The 20,546-nt window shown below is 45.5% G+C and overlaps 1 protein-coding gene and 1 long non-coding RNA gene across 4 annotated transcripts; one reads left to right on the forward strand and one right to left on the reverse strand.

Moving 5' to 3' along the window:
* Positions 1 to 2,363: 2,363 nt before the first annotated feature.
* Positions 2,364 to 7,712, reverse strand: LOC100716398 (C-C chemokine receptor type 1). 3 transcript variants are annotated; one of them, XM_005006840.4, is made up of 3 exons: positions 7,554 to 7,712; positions 6,991 to 7,109; positions 2,364 to 4,384 (listed from the first exon to the last, which is right to left on the reverse strand). In XM_005006840.4, exons 2-3 carry the CDS (start codon positions 7,088 to 7,090, stop codon positions 3,306 to 3,308), a joined length of 1,179 nt encoding a protein of 392 aa, XP_005006897.2. In that variant the 5' UTR covers positions 7,091 to 7,109; positions 7,554 to 7,712; the 3' UTR covers positions 2,364 to 3,305. The 3 variants fall into 3 exon arrangements, with proteins under 3 accessions (XP_005006897.2, XP_063117112.1, XP_063117113.1); XM_063261042.1 differs by having other exon boundaries at positions 6,991 to 7,313; positions 7,554 to 7,674; XM_063261043.1 differs by lacking the exon at positions 6,991 to 7,109 and having other exon boundaries at positions 7,554 to 7,681.
* Positions 7,713 to 9,031: 1,319 nt separating this feature from the next.
* On the forward strand, positions 9,032 to 20,272 carry LOC134478614 (uncharacterized). Its single transcript, XR_010051366.1, has 3 exons — positions 9,032 to 9,176; positions 18,073 to 18,143; positions 19,109 to 20,272. It is a non-coding gene; the product is annotated as an uncharacterized LOC134478614 (long non-coding RNA).
* The last annotated feature ends 274 nt before the right edge of the window (positions 20,273 to 20,546 follow it).

The following is a 20,546-nucleotide window of genomic DNA, read 5'->3' on the forward strand; positions in this document are numbered from 1 at the left end:
ATCTGAAGGACAAAAAGGAAAAGTTATTTAAAAAGTGAGATGTAAGCTAATATTTATTAGTTTAACAATGGTAGAACCAGAATCCCTGAACATGAAGAGAGCGAATTTGTCTGAAAAGATCTTTCAAGACCTACTTGGTCTAAATCCCCCGAATTAGGGAAAAAGCAAGTTAAAAAACTAGTACATTTCATCCAATAATTCCCAAGAAGGATGACCATAAATAGATCCAAAAGTTCTAAAAATAAAGATTAAGGACAATATTAAAAGTAGGCAGAGGAAAAAAGTCATGTTTCCTACTGGGGTAACAATGACACAATCATAGCTACCTTCTTTTGAGAACATGGTGTCTGGGTGGGAACAGAATGTCATCTTCAGAGTGCACCAAGGAAATACAGTCACTGCACAATGGCCAGCCAAGAAAAAATCCTTCAACAATGAGGAGAAACAAAGATATTTGCAAATAAATGAAGCTGCCATATTCTTTGGCAACTGAGCTATACTCAGATTCATTGAAAGAAGTTGTTCAGGCTAAAGTGAATTGGCACTGGTTATATAATCTGAATCTAATCACCAGGAAGCACCAGTGAAACCAAACTGAGGAACTGCCTGCCAGGTGATAGCAGCCTACATAGATGTAAACATCAGAAACACCAACTTGAGGAACTGTTCTTGCTTGACTGAGAACAAAGATAATTGGGACTCTGGATCCAGGGATTGTAAAGGACATTGTGTGGAAAGAGCAGAATTGGGAAAGAGTTGCAGGTTATTCTTAGGGATGATAAAGGCATTCTTAAGCTCCCAGTGTGACAGATGACGGGCATCATGCTTGTAACTAGCTTTCAAATCTGTCTACACCTGTACCTGTACCTACCTCTATCACTATAACTTGCTTATCTAAGTATCTTATCAGATGCCCGTATAATTGTACAACCATCCATCCTTCCATTCCCTCTCTTTCTCTTCTGTTCACTTACCTCTCTCTCCATCAATCCATCCTTCTATCCATCTGTCCACCTGTCTGTCTCTTCATCCACTGATCCACCCTTCCTTTCTCTGTCTCCCCACTCTCCCATCTGTCTCTCTGGAAGAATGATGAATTGAAGGTCCATGTGCCAGAATGCTGATCCCAGAAAGCCTGGAATTCTCTGTGCTTCCCTGCACATCCTGCCAGGATAAAGTGGGAGGGAATCACTGGGAGGAACCACATCAGTGAGGCTGGGGCTGGGGCCCATGGACCAGCATCCCAGGAGAAGAGGAGAGGGAGCGAGGGGGAGTGGGGTGTCCAGGCCAAATGGAGAAGGAGCTGGCAGGAGGATGGCAGGTGGCTGTCAGATAAAGCTGAAAAAAGACTGCCCGCTTTTTGGCTTTGTTGCGTGGAGTCCTCAGAGCCCCGCAGGAGGTGGGTGCTAATCTGCTCACCCTCCACTCACAGGGAAGGAGCCAGGAGGCTGGGGGTCATCCATTCAAGTGGCATCTACCTAGTGCTTGCTGTGCATCAAACATCGCAGCAGCTACACCGAGAACCATGAAGTGCGACTCTGTGTGTGTGTGGTGTGTGCACTTAGAAAACACTCCTGCAAGGAAATGTGTTACAACACTCCCACACTTACGCTACATTTGTGTGCTAGGATTTCTCGGGCCACCATGTTCTTCTTGGTGATTTTGATTGACTTAACGTTTCTATATTGGACACAAATTGCCTTTGTAATAACAGGGAAAATAAAGACTAATTAAGCAGGAAATTGAGGCATAGTGTGAAGCGTCCCTCCAATGAAATCATTATGGACCAGATATCATTTGTCAGTGTGATTTTCCCAAAGTGGTAGACCAGCTCCACCTTCTTCCACTCTGCAGAGAGGGCTGGTGTGGTCACGGTGGTAAGCTGGCAACCCATGACTCAGCACTGTCCTTTCTCTTTTTTCCTTGTGGAGACAGAAGTCTCAGATGGTGCGACCTCCTCCCTGGCCCATGACACCAGCTTATTTGCCTGAGGATGATGGGTGGACACAGTCAGTCCTACCCAAGGGACAGGGTGCAGGGTGCAAGGACATTAGCCGCCTATGTGTCCTTGTGTCACAAAGTGAGGCTCCTGTTGGTGGGCAGCTGTCCTAGGACCACCCCTCTGGCCACACTGTTGGATCCCTGTACGAGTCCACACACAGAGCTGGGGACTGTCCTCCCTGGCACCAGTGTCCTGAGGGCTCTAAGAGCTCACTGTGCACGGAGAAACCCACCCCTGCCATTGTGGAAAACTCGATCCCAGGAAATGGGGATCAACTTTCCAGCAGTAACGGGGTTCCAGGGAGAGTAGATTAGGGAGCAGCTCCACCACAGAGCTCAGCACGCACCTGAACCAAAGCCAGTGATTTTGAAATGATTTATTCACTGGGAAAGCGAAGGCAACATCCTGCTCTTAAACACAGCAGCAGAGCCATGAGCAGCACCAAGGGCCGCTGGGTTCCAGTCCCATCAGAAGGAACAACGGAATGAAAACATGTCCAAATACACAGTGGGTGTTGGGGGTGAGACTTTGATGGCTTCAGTGCTTGTTTCTTTCTTCTTGGTGTTTTTGGGCTGTTCCCAATACACTTTTTGGTGTTAAGAACAGGAATTTTAAAGACCTATACATCTGGAGGGAGGGAGACAAAGATGGTGAACAGGGTCCTTGGTTGGAGCTGGGCAGGCAAGGACAGCTTGGGTGTCTCACTCAGGGCCTCTCCTCTTCTCAGGACAGAGAGCTGTTTGCCCACCTGCCAGGCAGGCATCTTCCTGGCCAGCTGTCTCCCTTTATTCACTGCCAACGGCTCCTCCCCTGTACCATTTCCCAGTCCCTGTCAAGCTGACCATCCTGAGTTCTGTGTTCTCAGAGTCTCCGGAAGATGGGGAAATGGGGAAGGTGGCTATGCTGTCTCTAGGACTCAGCAGGGCTTCAGCATGGAAAATACCATTTTCAAGTTCATCAGAGCTGCTACAGTGGGGATTTTTACAGATGGCAGTGCTCCCAGACTGGGCATCCTGTTTGGACCCACGCCATTCCTTGGAGACCACACGCTCAGTCTCTGCACTGTCCCATTTCACCCATTTGTCCCTCTCTACCAAGGGGAGTCTTGGCCAGGTTGAAGCCATAGGTGACTGAGTTGAGACCAAATTTGAGCGTCCTCTGTACCAATGGCTGTGTTTCCATGTAGGCTGTGCAGGGTGTGCGAATCTGGTGAGGGTAGTAATGTGGCTTCCTCTCCCTGCCCTGGTGGCCAGCCTTGCAGGCCACTCCCACTGCGACTCACATTGGCCTGTATGCCTCTGAGTCAGAACACACCAGAGAGCTCATGCTCACTGGTGGATGGAGACGTGGAGCTGGCCCTCTCCAGACGGTCTCCAGCGATGAAGGGTAGGCATTTGGCCAGGTGCACAGCCACATTCTTCTGGAACAGTTGATGCAGGTACTTCCGGAACTTCTCGCCCACAAACACATAGATGATCGGGTTGACACAGCAGTGCGTGTAGGCGATTACCTCTGTCACCTGCAGGGCCAGGTCCAGCTGCCTGCTCTGCTCACAGAAGTTGGTGAACATGTGCTCCTGGAAAGCAGAAACAAACACAGCCAGGTTGTATGGGGTCCAGAAGAGAAAAAAGATGATCATGATGGTGAAGATCAGTCGGACGGCTTTGGCCTTCTTCTCGTTGGGCCTGCGGAGCAGGATGTTGATGATGCCCGTGTAGCAGATCACCATGACCACCAGCGGCAAGATGAATCCCAGCAGGTTCAGCTTCAGAGCCTGAAAACGTTGCCAGGCCTTCAGGCTTTCATTGGGGTAGTAGAGGCTGCAGGTGTGGCGAGTGATCTCCCACTGGGCCTTGGAAAAGTACAAGCCTGGGATGGAAGCCAAGATAGCCAGGACCCAGGTGACAACACTGGTGATGATGCCAAAGGTGACTGTCCGAGCTTGAAGGGCAAACACAGCATGGACAATTGCCAGGTACCTATCGATAGTCAGCAGGATGATGAAGAAGATCTCACTGTACAAGCCCACGTAGTAGAGTCCAGACAGGAGCTTACACATGGCGTGGCCAAAGACCCAGGTGTCCTTCAGGATGTAGTGGATCAAGAAGGGAAGCGTGAAGAGGAAGAGCAGGTCCGACACTGCCAGGTTGAGCAGGTAGATGCTGGTCATGCTTCGGAGCCGCTTGAACTTCATGAGGACCAAGACCACCAGGATGTTGCCCACCACGCCGATGATGAACACCAGAGAGTACAAAGGTGGCAGCAGCTGGGCCCCGAAGGCCTTCACAGCCACCTTCTGGCATGGAGTTGAGCCTGCATAGTCGTATTCAGTGGTCAGGCTGTAGTCCTCTGTGGTGGTGAAGCTCTCCATCCTGGCCTGCCCTGTGTGTCGAGGATAATGGGTTCTGTTACTTAGTTTTCTATCAGGGGTCAAAGACTCTGGGCAGGGCAACCAAGGCCATGGTTATGTTTCTCTTACTGCTTGACAAATGGTTATCCAGGCCCATTGCCTACCATGTACTAGGGACAAAATAGTGAGCCAGGAGAGAGACCCGGTCCTCTCTGCCCTGTGGACCCTCCAGTCCAGCAGCAAGGGCAGCACTGAACCATGCAACTGACCCAGAATCCCTCAGTGTGAGCTTCCACAGGACGAGCTCTGGGGCCCTCCCCACATTCCTGTGACCAGGGTTTCCCAAGCAAGTCTGAGGGCCAAGATTCCAGAATTAGTGTTCAATGACCTTTGTGGGGAATTTCTTGTACCTGTTTTATAGGGAATGGAGGGCTTGGAGGGGCTGAGCGAGCGGTAGGAAAGGTGCCTGAGGACACAGCTATGGGGAGCAGAGCTGGTGCTCAGCCCAGAGTCCATTTCACTCTCCTGCCTCTGACCATAAGGTGATGCCTTTGTCCCCGGAAGTCCCCAGAAGACTCTGGGAGGGAGAACTCACACAGAGAGCTCTGTGGCTTCTGCATCTACAAAGGCCAAAGATGTCCTATAAGGCAAAAGTGACTCGCTCCAAACCTCAGAGTGCTGCCACGGTGAGACGCCAGAAGCCGAGTCCATCACTCTGCAGATGAGGGCATAGGGAACTCACTGCTCAGAGTGGCTTGGGTCACGAGACCGCATGTGGCCCCAGTGGGAGCACAGGTCACTGCAGACCTGCTGGTCTGCTGTGGGGAGGATTCAGCTGGAAGCCCAGGCCCGTGTGTGTGTGTGTGTGTGTGTGTGTGTGTGTGTGTGTGTGTGTGTGTACACGCAGAGTTAGCAACAGCCTTGCCTGTGGGGAAATCTCACAGTGACCAGTGTTCTGGTGGATGTCCCTTTTCCATGATTGTCACCCTGCTGGGACACTGGGTTTACCATCTAGGCACTGATAGGTCTGAGCAATGAAGGACATACACTGGTGTCCTTCACTGGCTGGTGTTCACCAGCGGAAGTGATTTGACTCAACTGCCAGTCATCATCTCTGGGTGGAATCTGGCCAGCTCCAGCGCCTCTACACCTCTTAATGACATTTCCTGCTCTAAAGTCCTCTTGTCTGGCTTGGCTGGAGGATGCCAATGACCATTGCTGGCAGCGGGTGCCCTCCTGGAAGGGGCAGCTCTTGGTTGGGGTGGAAGACAGGGAGGACTTACATTTTCCATCTGACCCATTCCCGGGGCTCACTGTTCTGCCTCAACCTGCTCAGTTCTGGTTCTGAGAAGCCCAGGTGTCCCAAAGAGGCTGAGATTTTAGCTCTGTGCTTCCCCCACAGGCTGTGATGAGGACAAGGGCTCAGCCTGGAGATCTGCACTTTGGGGTTCCCATGAGCCCAGATTCTTGTTAGTCTGACAAAAGTGAAGAAAAGTTGAGTCACCACTGCCAGGTAACCGGATCCTGAGTCTGATTATTTCCTTAAAACTCCAGGCCCTACAACAACCCCAGGCACACTGCTCCTGAAGATGGCCTGGGAAGCGGGCTTGCAGGAGAAATGCAGGGACCCTGTTGCCATGGAACTTGCCTCAAGGTCACTGCATAGTAGTCAGCTGTCCCTGGAGCCTGAGGCTGCCCAGCCCCTATGCCCTCCAGTCTACTAGTCAGAGAAGTCCCTAAACACTGTTACGGTCATCCGAAGTGCTAAAAGCCCCTGAGGCTCTTCAGGAAATTTGTTCAGCGTTAAACCACCCTCGGATCTGCAATACTTTTTCTAACTAACATTTCCCTCTTGTGACAGTTTCTTCATATCCATATTTGGTTTTCCTTTACCGGGGGAAATGTGACAAGTAAGTCATTTTTAAGTAACTTCATGAAAGTCGCCTCTTTTCTCTTCAGTGTGACTGGCTTTATTAATCAGTCTCCAACAATAAATCATGTAAGGAAGTTTGCTTTTAGCAGGGCTTGGTGGCACACTCCTACACTCTGGGAGGCTGAGGCAGGAGGATCATGGAGCTTGAGCCTAGCCTGAGCAAAATCCTATCTCAAAAAAAAGTACTGGGGATGTGGCCTAGTGGGAAGGCCTTAATTTCCATCTCCGGTACCTCCGCACCCTACAATGTGCTCTGCACCTGAATACAATCCTTAGGATCTGTGCTGCCGAAGTGAGCAGTACGCAGAAGCCTTACAAGTCCGCTTAGCATGCCCAGGACACTGCACTATTCAGTGCCTTTCACTTACTCCTCTGTGTCACCTGGTCCACACTGCCTGACCCAGTAGCTTTACCAATGCACTGTAGACACCAGCCTGGCCCTTGGAGCGTTCCCTACCTCTTAGCAGCCCTGAAAATCCCTTGTTTAAACAGGGTCACTAATTTTTAAAAATCCATTTTATTCAAGGATTAAAAATTAAGAAAGGAAGAAAAATTAAAGCTACAACAAAATTTCAAAACAAGTCAATCGTAGGCAACAATGGCACATACACTGTGCATTATCATCCCCAAATCATTCACCCAGAGCACAGGACACAGCAGGGCTTAACAGAAGGCAAAGGCATAGCAAAGCCATGGATCACTTACCCTGGCTCCAAGGGGTTTGCCTTGTAGTGTCTTTATGCACTGGAGTTTCAAGGGTTCGGCCAAGTAGGAAATGCTCAGCTTCCTGTGAGGTGATGGACATGGGGCTCCAGAGTCCCCAGCTATCAAAAAAAGAAGCGGCTAGACTTCTGCTACACCCGGGTGCTCCTGGCCGGCCACACCGCCTACTCTGTGGCTGGGTTCATGGCAGGGACTTTCTTTGCTTGGTGGCTGTGGGTCCCACTGGACCCAGGAGGGTGGTGCTGTTGGGTTGGGGGAGGTGATAGCAAGGCTTCCCAGAAATTGTAGAGCAATCGGACAGCGTCCTGGGGAGGGGAGGGACAGAGTGGTGTGGATATCGGGAGGCTCTTTATTTCTTAAGCTCGCAGAGGGACGGATTTAAACCCTACATCTGTTCCTCAAAACCATTTGGCCAGTACTAGAAGCCTGAGAGAGGCAGCCACTTCCCTCGGGCAGCCTCCCTGTTCACTTTCTACTGCTCCAGAGTGGTGTCCCCTGGAGGAACCTGCAGCCACTGAGGGCGGCAATGCCAGGGCTGGTCTTACCTCTCCTTCGAACCTCAGCCCTGTTTTATGCAAAGCTCCAACTCGGACCAAGTTCCAATCTGAGTGGATCACTAAGGCTCGGTTCCCACTCTGTGAAATGAGGCTACTGAGCATTTACCCTGCAGGAAGAGCGCATGGTCAGCTGGGACCTGGAAAATGTCACATTTCCTGAAGTGGTGTCACTAACATGTGACAGCACTCAAGAGACCGAGCCACGAGGTTTCCTGCAAGTTCATGTCTAGGCTGCACTACACAGTGAGTTTGAGGCCAGCCTGAACTCTATAGCAAGATCTCCCCAACAAACAACCTCCCCTAAAGGGAAAAGAAAAATATCAGATCTCACCATTTTGTAATGACTCTCCCCTCAGTCAGCGAAACCGACTGTGCTGCTGGGCTCCTGTGGCTGTAACCTGGCTCATAGGAAGCAGCATTTCAGAGACTCACAGCACAGAGAGCACTGCAGCAGCAGGGTCAGGACCACTCCTGTGCCCTCTGGGCCACACTAGAAGCGTAATTCACGTTTTTTATTTCTCCTAAGGCAGTCTGGCATGCAAGAGCAGTTTTTGCTAAAGCAAAGCAAAGTGAAACAAAACAAAACAAACCCGGACTTCATACAAATTCCCAATGGGTAAATAACAGTAGAACACATGCTTTGTCTACGTGGAGAAACATATATCTTCTTTCCCAGCAGGTGCCTCACATAAAAGGGGCTTTGGAAGAAGAAAGAGGTTGTCCACCCCGACCCTTCCTCACTACCTTAGCCCCTCATGCTCCCTGCTTGTTCCTGTATCTTCCCTCCCAGTCTCTGTTCCCATGCCCCGTTTCCCTCCATATTTCTTCTACTCATGTGGTCATTTTTCCTCTAAAGTCTGTCTGGCCCTGTCTTCTCAGCCTCTGGCACCACTCAGACTCATTCAGTCTCGGATTCTGCAAAGTCTGTCCTGACAAACTCAGGGGAGAGGACTCCAGCATCCTCCTTATCTCCTCTCTCCGGGCTTTCATTTTCCACTGTACGAGATCAGCCCTAGAGAGAAGGAGGCTGTGCCCTCACCCCAGTAGGAGCGCTGTCCCCATCTGCACAGTGTCCCAGAGGTCTCCCTCCCAAATCCTTCCTGTGCTCCACCTGGGAAAGGTTGCCAGAATCTTATTGTAGATTTTTGCATCTGTGTTCATTAGAGAGATTGGTTTTCTTTCGAGTTGAAGCCCTCTCTGGTTTTTGTATCAGAGTAATATTTTCTCCCAAGAATGAATTTGGGAGATTTTTTTCCCATTGTATTTCATTAATGAGCTTTAGAATTAGTAGCATTAAGCCTTCTATAAGTTTCTTGTAGATTTCAGTGATGAATCTATCAGGGTTTGGGTTTTCTCTGTAAGATTCTATTTACACCTTAAATTTCATTGATTGAAACTGGTTTGTTTAGGATTTTCATATCTTCTTCATTCAGCTTTGGCAGTTCCTATGCATCTAGGAGTCTGTTTGTTTCCTCTGTATTTTACATCTTATTTGAATACAAGTTCTCCAGGTAGGCGTAGATGACTTCCTGAATTTCTGCAGTATCCACGGTCAGTTCATCCTTTGCATTCCTAGTTGGGTAGATTGGAGTATTTTCTTTCCTTTTTCGGGTAAGGTTGGCTAAAGGTTTGTCAGTTTTATTTAATCTTTCAGAGAAGAAACTCTAAAGTTCATTGACTCTTTGGATTGTGTTTTAGTGCCCTCTGTATTACATTTTGCTCTGTTTATGATTTCCTGCCTTGTATGACCTTTAAGCTTAGCTAGGTCTTCTTTTTCTACAAGCTTGATGTTCATTATTAAGTTGTTCATTTTAGGTCACTCTGCTTTCCTGATATGGTATGAATTGCCCTCCAAAGACTGCTTTTACTTGTCATCTACGTTCTGATATGTTCTATTGGTAATTTTGTTTAATTGTAGAAAATGCCTAATTTCTCTTTGATTTCATCTGCTATCCACTGGATATTCAGGAGGTTGTTATTTAATTTCCCTGTGTTTATGAGGTTCAGGTGGCGTCTTTTGCCATTAATTTCCAATTTAACTGGACTATGATCTAATCATATGCATAGGAGACTTTAAATTACTTTGTGTTTACTTAAATATACTTGATGAGCTTGTATGTGATCTATTTTGGAGAACATTCCTGTGCAGCTGAAAAGAATGTCTGATGTTGTGGGGTGGAACACTCTGTAAACCTCTGTAAGTCCATTTGTTGAAGAGTTTAGCTCCGTTCTAATATTTCTTTTTTCATGTATTGTCTAGTTGCCCTCTGTGTTTGTGACAGTGGGCTATTGAGTTCCCCCAATGCAACTGCTTTAGTGCTTATCTGACTGCTCACGTCTGTTGGTATTTTTTCACATAGTTGCATACACTGGTATTTGTTGCATCTGTATTTATGATAGTTATTTGGCTTGGATTGTTTCCTTTACAAGGATTTAGTGACCTTTTTTGTCTCTCCTAATCAACCTTGGCTTGATATTTACTTTTTCTATACAGAGAGTAACTATGCCTGATTTTTTCCTGATGGTTTCTCTCCATCCTTTGACATTTAGTTAGTGAGTTTCTTTTTGAATTAAATGTTTCTTATATGCACCATATTGTTGAATCTTTCTTCTTGGTCCTCATGTGTGGGTATTTCATTGATTGGTGAATGGAGATTGATTAACATGATGGTTATAACTGATATGTATTCAATTATCTATGTATGTTAGTTTCATTTTGTTGGCTCTTACCCTTTCCCCATGTTTCATTCCTTGCCTTAACCAGTGGATTTTTTCTTTATGTGTTCATGGAGTTGTATTCCTTTTAATTTATTTCTACAATGTCCTTCAGAATATTTTGGAGTACTGGTTTGATGGTCATGTATTTCCTTTGGTGTTCTTTGTCGTGGAAGTATCTTATTTCTCCATCAACTTTGAAAGACAGTTTTGCAGGGTACATCAATCTGGGTTGGAGGCTGTTTTCTTTTAAGGCTTCAAATACTTCACTGTATGCTGTCCTCCACTGGCCAGTCTGTGTTGAGAATTCGGCTATGATTCTGATGGTGTTGTCTTTCATGCTGTGATTTATTGTGTTGAATTTCTGGACTCTTGCCTATTATATTCTTTCTTGTAGATTTTTTTTTTTGATCACGGCTATTTGGAGTTGTCTAAGCCTCCCTTGTCTGTTTGTCAATTTCTCTTTTCCTGCCAAGGAAGTTTTCCAGGGTAACATGTGTGAACTACTTTCTTACGTAATTTGTGCTTGCCCATGCTTTTTCATCGATGCCAATACACTTTATGTTATTCTGTTTTGCATTATCTAGCAGCTGCTAGATGGAGTTTTCATGGTCTTTTGCGTCTTTTAAGAAATCTTACTTTTCATGATTGCCAAGCATAAGCTTGTCTTCTCTGTCTGAGATTCTATGCTGACATTGGTATATTCAGATGTGGATACTTTCAGGGGAAATTTTTATCCCCCTATATATTTGTTTGAATCTGTTTTACAGATTCCATTTGTTTCCTGTTAGGCATTCAAGGTTTCCCTCATCTCCTTTGGATCAATTAAAAAAAATCTGTATCTGTTCTAGATCCAGTAAGCATGATTTTCATTGTGGCCATATATCTGTAATTATATAAGAAAGTATTTATAAACTGTTTTGTTTTCGGTAGGATCATTCATTTGCTTTGTTACCAGTTCAGGGAGACCATGTGGGTAATTTTCAAATTGTGCCACATCATTTTTCCCTTGGTTAACCTTGGCTGAAGTGGTTGTGTGGGACTGTATCTTGTGGAATTGTCTTCTCATTTTCCACTTTTCAAAGGTTAGTTCCTGGGTTGATACTTGTGAATTGTCTCTGGTGTATAGCTGTATTGCTAGTGTGTATAAAGCTTAGGAGATGACGTCTTCTCAGAGATGTCTTCTAGGTATAGGTGGCTTTGGGCTTTGAGTCCTTTGCAAGATCCCACCCCTTTGATTTATTGGGCATGAGAAGTTACTGCTTGCTTGGCCCATCCCCTGGTTCTTTGGTAGTGGACCACAGTATTTTCTGATGCTTAAACCATCTCATTCTTGGTACCCCAGCAAGAACAGCTGGTTAGAAAAATTGTGTCACTTTGGCTAAAGTGGTGTGATCAGCTGTAGCAATAGCATCAAGCACAGCCCAGAGCACCACAAACTGTGATAACAATAAATTTGCCACATTTACTCATATGAACTAGTTTTGTTGTTGTTATAACCCTGTTATGGTTGATACACTGTGTCAGCTTGAGAAGTTTAGAAATTTAACTAAGACTCAGCAGGAGCCAGTGTTTTTACTTTGTAATATCCTCAACCTGTGCAAGAAGAGGGCATACAGGTTGTGTGAGTGCTATCCCCGCCTGGGGTGGGGGGCATCCTGCTTATTATATAAGGGAGGAGAAGAGGCTTGGTCTGCTCCTCACCTTGCTCTGGCTGCCTTTGCTGGCTGCTGCCTTGAAGTGTTGACCCTGTGCTATGTCACCATGCTTTGGAACCAGCTGGTTATGGACTGAAACCTCCAAAAACTAAGTTAAATAAGGCTTTCCTTCCTTCATTTGGGGTGCTGGGTATTCTATCCCAGCAATGAGAAAAAATTAACCAAGACAGAGCTTTTTACCAGTGAGTGGCCTCGTTGCTGTGACTGTACCTGACTTTGTGGTTCAAGAGCCTTTGGGAATGGCTTGTGGTAGGAGATTAGAAACATTCAGAGAATTCAGAGACATCACCTGAAAGCATAAAGCTGGAATGATTTAGGTTTTTCTATATGGGAGGTGCTGGTCAGAGCTCAGGAGACTAGAAAATCAGTAACGACCAGGCTCAGGAGATTTCTGATGGGAAGAAGGCCTGCAGTGGTTGTTGGACCACTGTTGGTTGCAGTCTGGGTTATGGCTTGGCAGAAAATTTGTCTGCGTACTACTCTTGTCCAGAGACTACCTGAAACTGAGATTAAGGTTAGTGGACTAATTGATCTGGCAGAAGAAATTCCAAGGAGTTTATTGTTGAGGCAGCAGCATAGATTGTAGCCAGATTTATGTTGTGAATTGAGAACAAAGAGCCCAACAGGATGCTTTGAAACATTGTGAGTTTCACTGGGGAAAACAGCTCCAGTAAAGCCATGGACTGCAATGAGAGAGCCGAGATCTCTATTGTTGAGAGGAAAGAGGATAATGCAAAAGATGGACTTAGGGAATCACAAGCAATAGTGGCTCCCTGAGCTTTACAGCATCAAAACTGCAAAAGTTAAAGACTTTGAGAAGAAAGCTGCAGAGTGCCATGTTCGAGAATGGCAGCAGTGGAAGTCACATAATATTCCAAAATTCTGGCATCCATACTAGGTTCCAGAATAGCAGTGGCATAAAGAGTTTGTTTCTCACAATCAGGTTCAGAGTGTTCAGCAATCCAGGTGCTCAACCCCTAGTAAAGAGAGAGAAAAGCCTGGCAGCAGACCTCGGCATCATGCACATGGTGCTGGTTTTAGGTGCATACAGGATGCAAGAGTTCTGAGGCTGAAAAAGCTTCCACTCCAGTTTCAGGAGGCCTGGGAGGCCAGGCAGTGTGCTCCTGAGGGGTTAGTTCAGGAAAGCTGTGAGTGTGAAGCCAAAAGTGTGAAGCAATTTGTGAAATATGAAGTGTGAAGAAATGGAGAACCCAGAAGTTTGGAAAAGCCAGGAGCATGGATTGTGTAAGGAAACCTGTGAGGGGGAACAAAGCCAACCCAAGAGAAAAGCTGTGGGAGCTACAACCACCAGATGCGCCATGGAAGTGGTATCACTCAAATCTTTTGGAGAACAAAACCAGATTGATTCAGATGCTGAGTGTGGAACTGCAGGATTTAATGTTTTCCCTGCTGGATTTGGGACTTCCTTTGGTTCCATTCCTTTGTATTCCCTTTTCAACCCTTTGAAAGGGTAATGCTTATTTTGTACTATTGACTTTCAGAAGTAATTAACTTTGTTTTCACTGGTACAGGGGGTTACAGCTTTGAGCTTGCCTTGAGGAGATATGGGACTTGAACTTTTCAGCAGTGCTGAAACTGTTAGGACATTGGCAACTCTTGCAGATGCACTAAGTGTCATTTGCATAAAGGATGTGCCTGACTCTTTGGGGGTCCTGGCTGGAAAGTTATGACTTGTGTTTAACTTTCCCCTCAAAGCCTCATGCAATCATGGAGGGGGCTGAATGTAGCATTTAGGTTCATTGTTGGCACTGGGATTGTGCACTCACTCAGGGGTGCGTAGTTGGCACACAGTTTAAGGGAGGGAAGGAAGCACACTTTTCCCTTTTTTGCCTTTTTTGCTCTTGCCTTTTTTGGTATCTGCCACAGCCACCATGTTGCCCCTTAGCCAAGCTGTCCTGCCTTGGAACTAGCTGAGTATGGACTGAAACCTCCAAAAATCTGTAAGTTAAATAAATCTTTCCTTCCCTCATTTTGGGCATCAGGTATTTTGTTCCAGCAATGAGAGAAAAGTAACTGAGATATCAGACTGGAGGACAAAGGAGGATCGTGCAAACTTTGGGAAACACGTACAGAAGACAGGAGCCAAAGAGGGAAGGAAGAAATACAAGGAAGAGTAGAACAGAACCACAACCACAAAAAACTACAAAGCCATATTTGCACTCATGTAAAAACAAAAGTGAAGAATGAAGAAAATATAAACACAGAAACAAATAATACAAAACAGGAACAGAGAAAGAGGAAAAAAATGTACTTTTCAATCTATATTTCTGCTGTCACTGGTAGACAATATGAGGAGACATAGTCCAGACCCATGTGAATTTATCCCACCAAACCAGTAGCAGCTTTACAGTGGGGTAGTGAAGCCTACAACTTTATTTTCCCTAAAGTTCAGGCTATTTGATGGCCATGAGGCTGGAACCAGACCTGTTACTCTGCAGCAGTCATTGTACTGGCTGTGGGCTGCAACTCACCTGGGATCCACTAGATGGAGCCAGCGGTTCTTCTTATTTCTCAGCTCAGTTGACCCCTCTTAATGGCTCTGGTCCAATCACCCTCTCTCAGGGATGGTCCTACCTGCTCCAATCACCACCCAGTGCAGTTCACATCTTCTGCTGCACCTTTGCACTGCTGCATCTCTCTGTGGAGTCCTCTGATATCACCAGCAGTCACCATGTGTCCACTATTTCAGATCAATTCTGCTGTGCAGTGAGTCCTGACTTGGAGAAGGCACTGTTCATTACCTGCTTCTTTTTGTCTGAAGATTCTCTCTGTGGGTTTCAATTCTCACTTCTTTTGTCCAGTTCTTTGTTCTGGACACCAACAGCCTGGAAGGAATTTCTTTGGGACCCAGAAAGCTGATAACAGAACACTGTCAGAAACAGAGACTCATCTGGGCATGGAGGCACACGCCTACCATCTCTTCTGCTTCCAAATGAATTTTAGGATTGTTTTCTCTAATTCTGTGAGATATATCACTGTCATTATGATCAAGATTTCAGCTAATCTGCATAACAGTGGTCCATCCACAGGAAGGGGAGATCAGCTGGGCAACACTTTGGAATTGGGCAGGATGAACCTGAACTCAGAACTGTAGTGGTTTCAGGCTGGCACAGAGCAGATTGGTGAGATTTGCTTGGACTGGGTCCTGCCCCTGTGCAAGATCCAATAGCCAGGGATGAAGTTGCCCCTGAAGCTGTCCCAAACTTGTTCTGTCCACATGGCACACACTAACATGGTGAAGACCCCAATGGTTGACTGGCTCGGAGGGGAGGGTCCAGCCTGCACCACCCCTGCTTGTACCTCAGTGATCAACAGCAAACTGGAGATGGCAGCAATCCCTAGCCAGCATGCGTCAGAGTAATCATAACCAATACAGAAAGGGACTGGAACCTCCACTCTACACTTGTCTGGAAGAAACCAGAAATATGGCAAGAGAAAGAAACAAAAGGAAGTCTTGAGCCTCCAACCCAAACAATATGGGTTCAAGAGTGGTAAACACAGAAGAGATAGAGGGCAGCACACCTGTAGTATCAGAAGCAGAATCAGCTGACATAAAGAAATATCTTTATGACAGTATAAAAGAACTCAAAACAGAAATACTAATATAATAAAGCAAGATATAAGAAGATTAATGAAAGAAATACTAAGCACCTCTCAAGAAGACACAGATATAGGAGCACAGAAAAAGGAGGGAAACCTTTAATGAAGAATATAAAAACTATCTAGAATACATGAACCAGATTAAAATGGATTTTCAGGAAATTAAAAACTCCATTGAAACCTGGCAAAACTGCTTGAAAGAAACTAAAGATAGACTATCAAATCTTGAAGACAGGTTTGCAATATGTGATCACAAAAGCAAAGATCTCTTAAAAATAACAGAACCACGAAGTTACAATACAAAGTCTAGAAGATGACAAGAGGATCTATAACTTAAGAATAAAAAAAAGTGAGTGAAGAAGCAGGGGGTAAACACAAATGAAATACAAAAGCTATTCACAGAAATAATTAAGGAAAACTTCCAAAGTATAGGAAAAGGAGATGATATTCAGACGTATGAGGCATACAGGATTCCAGCCACCTACAACCAAAACAGAGCTATGCTCAGACATATAATAATCAAGATCCCAGAAATTCAACACAAGAACAGAATATTAAAAACTGTAATAGAAAAGAAACAGATCACCTATAAAGAAAACCCATCAAAATTATGACAGACTTCTCAATATAAACCATCAAATCAAGAAGAGCTTGGAGTGAAGTACTCTAAACCCTGAAAGAAAATAACCTCCAACCCAGATTGATGTACCCTGAAAAACTATCTCTCAGAATTAAAGGAGAAACAAGATGCTTCCATGACAAAGAGGAACTGGGGGAGTTTATGACCACCAAACCAACCCTACAAAAAATACTGAAGGACATTCTAGAAAGAGAGAGAAAAAAAGCACCAGGATTTCAGGAACAGCGACAGAGGGGGCTCACTGAAGGGGGCAGACAGTGGAATGAAGGGGAAAAGTAGACAAACAACAGCAGAAAAATAGTATGGCAGAGATGAGGCAGAGAAGGTTGGCTACAATCTCTTAAAATAGATGGCTTTGGTAAACTAACAAAAATAAACATACAGAGTAGATCAGGAGATAGAGTCCATCAAGATGCTCTGTATGGGAAATATAACCAACCTGAAAGAGGGTTTATGGACCGAAAGTCAAAGATGAGAAAATAATGCTCTATGTGACAGGGAACCAGAGAGAAAGAAATAGGGGTGGCCCTTCCAGCAGCTGCAGATAGGTTGGAGAGACACGACACTTGTGCAGTGAAGAACTACTCAGCTATAAGGAAGAAAAACCTTGAGGGTTTTGTAGGTAAAGGAATACAACTTAAGATCAAGCTCAGGGGTAAAAAGGTTCAGAACCACTTAGATAAATAGCTGGTTGCCTTTCTGATCTAAAAACTAAAGGAATTAGTGGGATACTGTGGGAAGCCCTGTAACTGGATGCCACCTTATATCTGCAGGCTGCACCACCTTAACTCCCCCTAGGAATTAAGTTTGGTAGTTAAGCAACACCTTGCCTAGCTTGTTTGGCCTATTCAGGAATTATGCTTATGAGCCCACGTGTGGGAAATTTGAAAATTTGAATTAACCTATAACCCTCAGTGTTGCCACTGTTGCTAAGTTACCTGCTGAAGTCCCAGAACCCAATTCCCTCCTCCCCAAAACCCCATATATTTGTTACTCTTTCCTTGAATAAACGAGACTTGATTGGACTTCTGTCTTGTCTCCATTCTTTGTGTATCTTGTCCCCTTTCACCCCCACTCCCCCTCTAGGGTCTCTGTGGCCTTACCCGCAGGCCAGGACAGGCCAGGACAGGATACAAAATGCACAGTGCTCCCAGTGAAAGTGAAAGGGGAAGAATTGTCTAAAAAGGGAAGACAGAGGATATTGTTAATCTTGTATCACGATTTAAAATTCACATTGTTCTCGTTGCTCTGTTTAGTTTGATTATATTCTGTTCTAGTCTGCCTACTTGTACTAGATTTGAGGGCACAAACAGCCATTCCAAAAATAGCAGGATATATTATGGTAACCATCTTTAATTTCCTATTAACTTAATCTGAAGCCCTGTATTACTTACACTGTCTTATTATGACTGATCTTATTTGAATCTGGCTTGTTAGATCGATGTTTTGTCTTGACTGATTTTATTCGAATCTGTTATGTTTGATAGTATCAAGTCTGAGAATAGAGGCAACTAATCTGAAGATGATAAGATTGACTGGGATACCCATTCTGGTTTGACTATTACCTGCTTTTGAAGTGCTATGATGTCTCCAATGCTTTTTTTTTTATTGATATTGTTCTATACTGCTATGTTCAATTTTACTATGCCTGATGATCTAGACAATTCTATTGACGATAACAAGAGACATCATAGTAACCATTGTAGATCACCTTGTATTGTGGTTTTAATCATGTACTATGTCCATCCTTTTTTTTTTTTTTGAATGACCCTATTTTGTTTTCTTTCTGAATTGGTTTTATTCTTTTCAAAAGAAAAAGAAAACACAAACAACAGAAGAAAGAGAAAAACCCCAGGAAAATAAGAAATAATATGTCCACATGAGGTGAGTCTCTGCTGTCACTGGTGCACAAATTGGGCAGACAAAGTTCAGATCCGCGTAGATTAATTCCAACAAGCCAGCAGTAGCTTCACTCAGCTCCCTGTTGGCTTTGACTTGGCTCCATAACATCCTGCCACCTTGAACTCAGCAGCCAAGTGTTCTGACACTTGGAGTAGCTAGGTAGAGCCAGCCTGCAGCTGTTCTGAGCTCTGTGCTCAGCTGGCTTCTCAGTGATGGCTATGGACCAGTCACCCTCTCCTGGGAGACATCAGATTGGGACTAACTCACCAGCCACTGCATCCACTCTTGCATTTTTCCCTGGAGGACTCTGGGACCCAATGTCACAGCGCATGTGCAGGTTTGAGCTGCTCCCCCCACGCAGTGAGTCAGGGCCAAACACCACCTACCACCTCCTTCTTGTTTGTTGAGTTTTCTCTCTTTGTGCACCCTGTCGGCTTTAATTCTCCTGTTAGATATTTCCTGGGTCCTGGGGTTCCACTTCCTCATGTTGCTGTATTCCAGTGTCTGCACCCTCAATCTTGGAGGTGATCTTTCCCTGCTATTCACTCCACTGCCTCCCCAGAAGTCTCCTGTTCAGGATTTGAGGCGTGTGCCTATTTTGCTCTAGTAATTCTCCATTTAGGAATATGTCTTATAAACAGTCACACCTGTGGGGGAACAGTGCAGGTTAGAAGCATGTCGGTAGGGCGTGAGGGTTGGTTAATGCCTAGGAATCCCAAGCACCCTCATGGGCAATTCCAGTGTTTCCGGCTGGAGTTCCAGGTACAGGTGCAAGGCTGTACAGGTACAAGTGACCTTGAGGAGTCTGGGGTGCCTACGGTGGCTGGCACCTGTGTCTTTGGAAGATGTGAGCAGTTACTGATGTTTATGGTCTCCAGTGAGTGAAACCAGGGAGGCAAAGACTTCTTTTCTGTTGCTTTATTTTGAACAATTTGCTTTTCCCCCAGGTGCAGCTCTTCCCTGCTAGCAGCTCTCAAAGCGCAGTCTGAGGACCCTCCGGGACCGCCTGCCATCTTTGTGTCTACGTGAGTTTGTGCTTCCCTCGTGGACTTCAACCAGAGTGGCTGCGGGAGCAGCTATGAGAACCCACTCGATTTTAAGAAGCCAGGCATTCTGGACATTTGCAGAATCGGAAGACTGTGCCTCTCGTTTTGCCAAGTGGGCTCTGCTTTGGAAACTGTAGCTGTTGTGAAAGTTTCACAAATTATTCAACCGAGTCCTCAGTTTTACTTTCTACTGCAGTAAATATTAGTAACCCATGTAAGCAACACTCTTTACTGCCTGGAGAGAAATTTCCTGCTCCTGAAAGTCTTGGGAAGCAGCAGTGGAGGGCAGATAACATAGTTATTTCACACTGCTGGCTCCCCACCCTTTAGAAGCAAATGAACCCGGGTAAATTATTTATTTGCTGTCCTCCATTTTTCTTTTCTGTGGGGTAAATAAAATAACGCACACAACCCATTTAGCACACAGTGCAGTCCCAGTAAATATGGGTGTTATCTGAATCCCACAGAGACTCAGGTAACACTCACCACCCTGCCACTTTTGATGATGTGGAATTGCCAGCCTGAACTTTGCATCAGGGTGAGGATTTACCCCAAGGAAATTGGCAAAACTCAGCATCCATTGGTCTCTGTATTGATGTTACCTTCCAGAGGGTCAGTTAATGACCAGCACCCTGACATAGAACACTCACAGGCAGTGAAAATTCCAAGAAAATGTTCACATCTCTTCAGACAGAGACCTTCTGGGTGTTATAACCTGCTTTAAGCATTGCTATCCTGTTCTGTAAGCATTGTTACTCTGACCTGTGTTTCAGCTCTAGTTTCTTGTGAATTATCCCCTTCCAGAACAGCAATTTGGTCCTTGAACCAACTGGCCCTTGGCTGTAAAACATTTGCTGGCCACTGATTGTAAAATATTCTGTCCCAGGACCAACTGGCCCTGGTTGTAAAACATTTTTGCAGAGATTAACTCCCTTTTTGTATAAGCTCCTTCCCCTTTTCCTCTGCTTTACTGTCTTTACCTTTAAAAAACGCCCTGTAACCTAACCTGGTTACACAGTTCTGTAGATTCCAATGCAGGCTGTGTCACTGGTACCAGCTAAAATAAAGCGCTTCCTTTTAAAGATGTCTTGCCCTGCTTTTTGAACATCTTGGAGCCTCGTTTTTGGGGTACAGCACTGGGCAGGGGGTGTGAGGCGAGGAGTTTTTCATTGGATTTATACACATTTTGCTTTGGGAAGAAACTGGTTTGTGCTTGGTTTTCTGCCATTACCGAGTCTCTGGGGAGGGGGGCACCCCTCACTTTGGGTGAGCCACTGGCCTAGCCCTCCACCTCCTGCCTGGTGCTGGTTCCAGACGCACCAAGACCTTCCAGCTACAC

Source organism: Cavia porcellus, unplaced genomic scaffold (assembly GCF_034190915.1).
Source record: "Cavia porcellus strain 051 isolate PalLab524CR breed Dunkin Hartley unplaced genomic scaffold, mCavPor4.1 scaffold_14, whole genome shotgun sequence".
NCBI classification, from domain to species: domain Eukaryota; kingdom Metazoa; phylum Chordata; class Mammalia; order Rodentia; family Caviidae; genus Cavia; species Cavia porcellus.

Bases quoted from the DNA above. Each gene is read 5' to 3' on its own strand.
- LOC100716398 (XM_005006840.4), bottom strand. From the start codon at position 7,090: ATGTCCATCACCTCACAGGAAGCTGAGCATTTCCTACTTGGCCGAACC. The intron at 4,385-6,990 runs GTAAGTGATCCA...CTCGACACACAG, and splicing joins GCAAACCCCTTGGAGCCAGG to GGCAGGCCAGGATGGAGAGC.